At 44.0% G+C, this 1,611-nt stretch overlaps 1 protein-coding gene across 1 annotated transcript in view; it reads left to right on the top strand.

The window, feature by feature from the left end:
* LOC113759909 overlaps positions 1-1,120 on the top strand; it is an 18,984-nt gene extending 17,864 nt beyond the window's left edge. Inside the window, exons 2-3 of the mRNA XM_027302487.1 lie at positions 66-158; positions 366-1,120. Coding sequence (XP_027158288.1) covers positions 66-158; positions 366-1,120 — 848 coding nt within the window. The remainder of the gene's footprint in view (positions 1-65; positions 159-365) is intronic.
* The last annotated feature ends 491 nt before the right edge of the window (positions 1,121-1,611 follow it).

Raw genomic sequence — 1,611 nt, 5'->3', positions numbered from 1 at the left:
ACGTATGGTTGACCAACAGGGTCAGGGCCATGGGAATACTACATGAAACCCTGAAAATAATCCAGGCAATCACGAAGGAGAGGACCGTGGTTTAGAGCGGTTCCAAAAATTTGCACCTCCAAAGTTTATAGGTGGGGCCGACCCTGACTATGCGGAAGGTTGGTTGGACCGTATGTTAGATATATTTGCCGCACTTAGGTACTCGGAGGAGCGGCAGATATCTTTTGCCGTTTTTCAATTTGAAGGGGCCGCCCGAGCCTGGTGGAATGTGATTAGAGCTAAGTGGGAGCGGGAACAGACCCCCTAGACATGGGTTAATTTTACGCGAGAATTTAATGAAAAATATTTACCTCCCATCGTACAAGAGAAACGGGAAGATGATTTTATCCGCCTGCGTCAAGGGACATCTAGTGTAGCAGAGTACGAAACCCAGTTTACAAAGCTCTCCCGTTTTGCGCCGGAGTTGGTGCTAACGGAGCGAAAACGAATTCGCCGCTTCGTTCAAGGTTTAAATGTGGAAATCCAGGAAGCACTAGCGGCCGCACAACTGGACACATTTAGTCAGGCACTAGAAAAGGCACAAAGAATTGAGATAGCTAGGGGACAAGTAAAAGCTTTCCATGACCGAAAAAGAAAGCAACCTAGCTCCGACGTTGCGACTGGACAAAACTCGAGAAATGAGTCACCTTTTAAGACGAGTAAAGGAACAGATGGTCCACGACCTGCAAGGATTCTGAATAACTTTGGGAGAGGTCAGGTAGGGCAAGAGCCCCAGAGGAGTGCCCAGCGTGGAGGGTCAAGTGCAGGCAGTAAGCCAATCTGTGATTTCTGCGGGGCCAATCACACCGACGAAAACTGTTGGAAGAACAGTTCGATCCGAAAATGCTATAAATGTGGTAGTACAGAGCATCTGATTGCCCAATGCCCTAAGATGCAAAAAGAGAGACGTAAATCGCCGACTGAAGGGACCATAGCTAACCCGTCAAATACAGGGGAAAATCGACCCAAAGGACTAGCTAGAGTATATGCAATGGGTCAACAAGAGGTGTTAGACCCTTCGGTGGGCATCGAAGGTACGACCTTTCTTATCGGCGCGCCGCAAGTGTTTAATAGACCCTGACGACACGTATTCTTGTAAACCTTGCAATTATGGTTCACGAACAAATGTATCAATTTTGAGGACGAAATTATTCTAAGTGGGGGAGGTTGTGAGACCCCGGTCAGTTCTTGAGTTTGATATTAGGTTATATTCATTATTTGTGCGGTAACATTAGGTTTTGGGACTAATTCGAAAACCCTAAGTTGGGGTTAGTATTGAAACCCTAGTTTTTGTATTAATCATAAGTTCGAGTGGTGATTAAAGTTAGTTATGCTAGTGTGTGTTTTGGTACAGGTAAGTATAGGATTTGATCTGATTTATATCGGTTAAGTGAGTTTAAAAGTTAGAAAACCCTAAAAGCTAGCAAAACCTTTAGTGTTATGACAGATTAGAAGTTTAAGTTGGGTTTAAAACCCTAATTTTGCCCTTGACAAAAGGTTGTTGTTTAATTGCTTTTATGTGGGATTAAGTATGATTAAGTATAGGTGATTAAGATAGGAAGGTGATTAGTG

The sequence above is a fragment of the Coffea eugenioides genome, chromosome 2 (assembly GCF_003713205.1).
Source record: "Coffea eugenioides isolate CCC68of chromosome 2, Ceug_1.0, whole genome shotgun sequence".
NCBI classification, from domain to species: Eukaryota; Viridiplantae; Streptophyta; class Magnoliopsida; order Gentianales; family Rubiaceae; genus Coffea; species Coffea eugenioides.
This window is presented reverse-complemented; position numbering and strand designations above follow the sequence as displayed.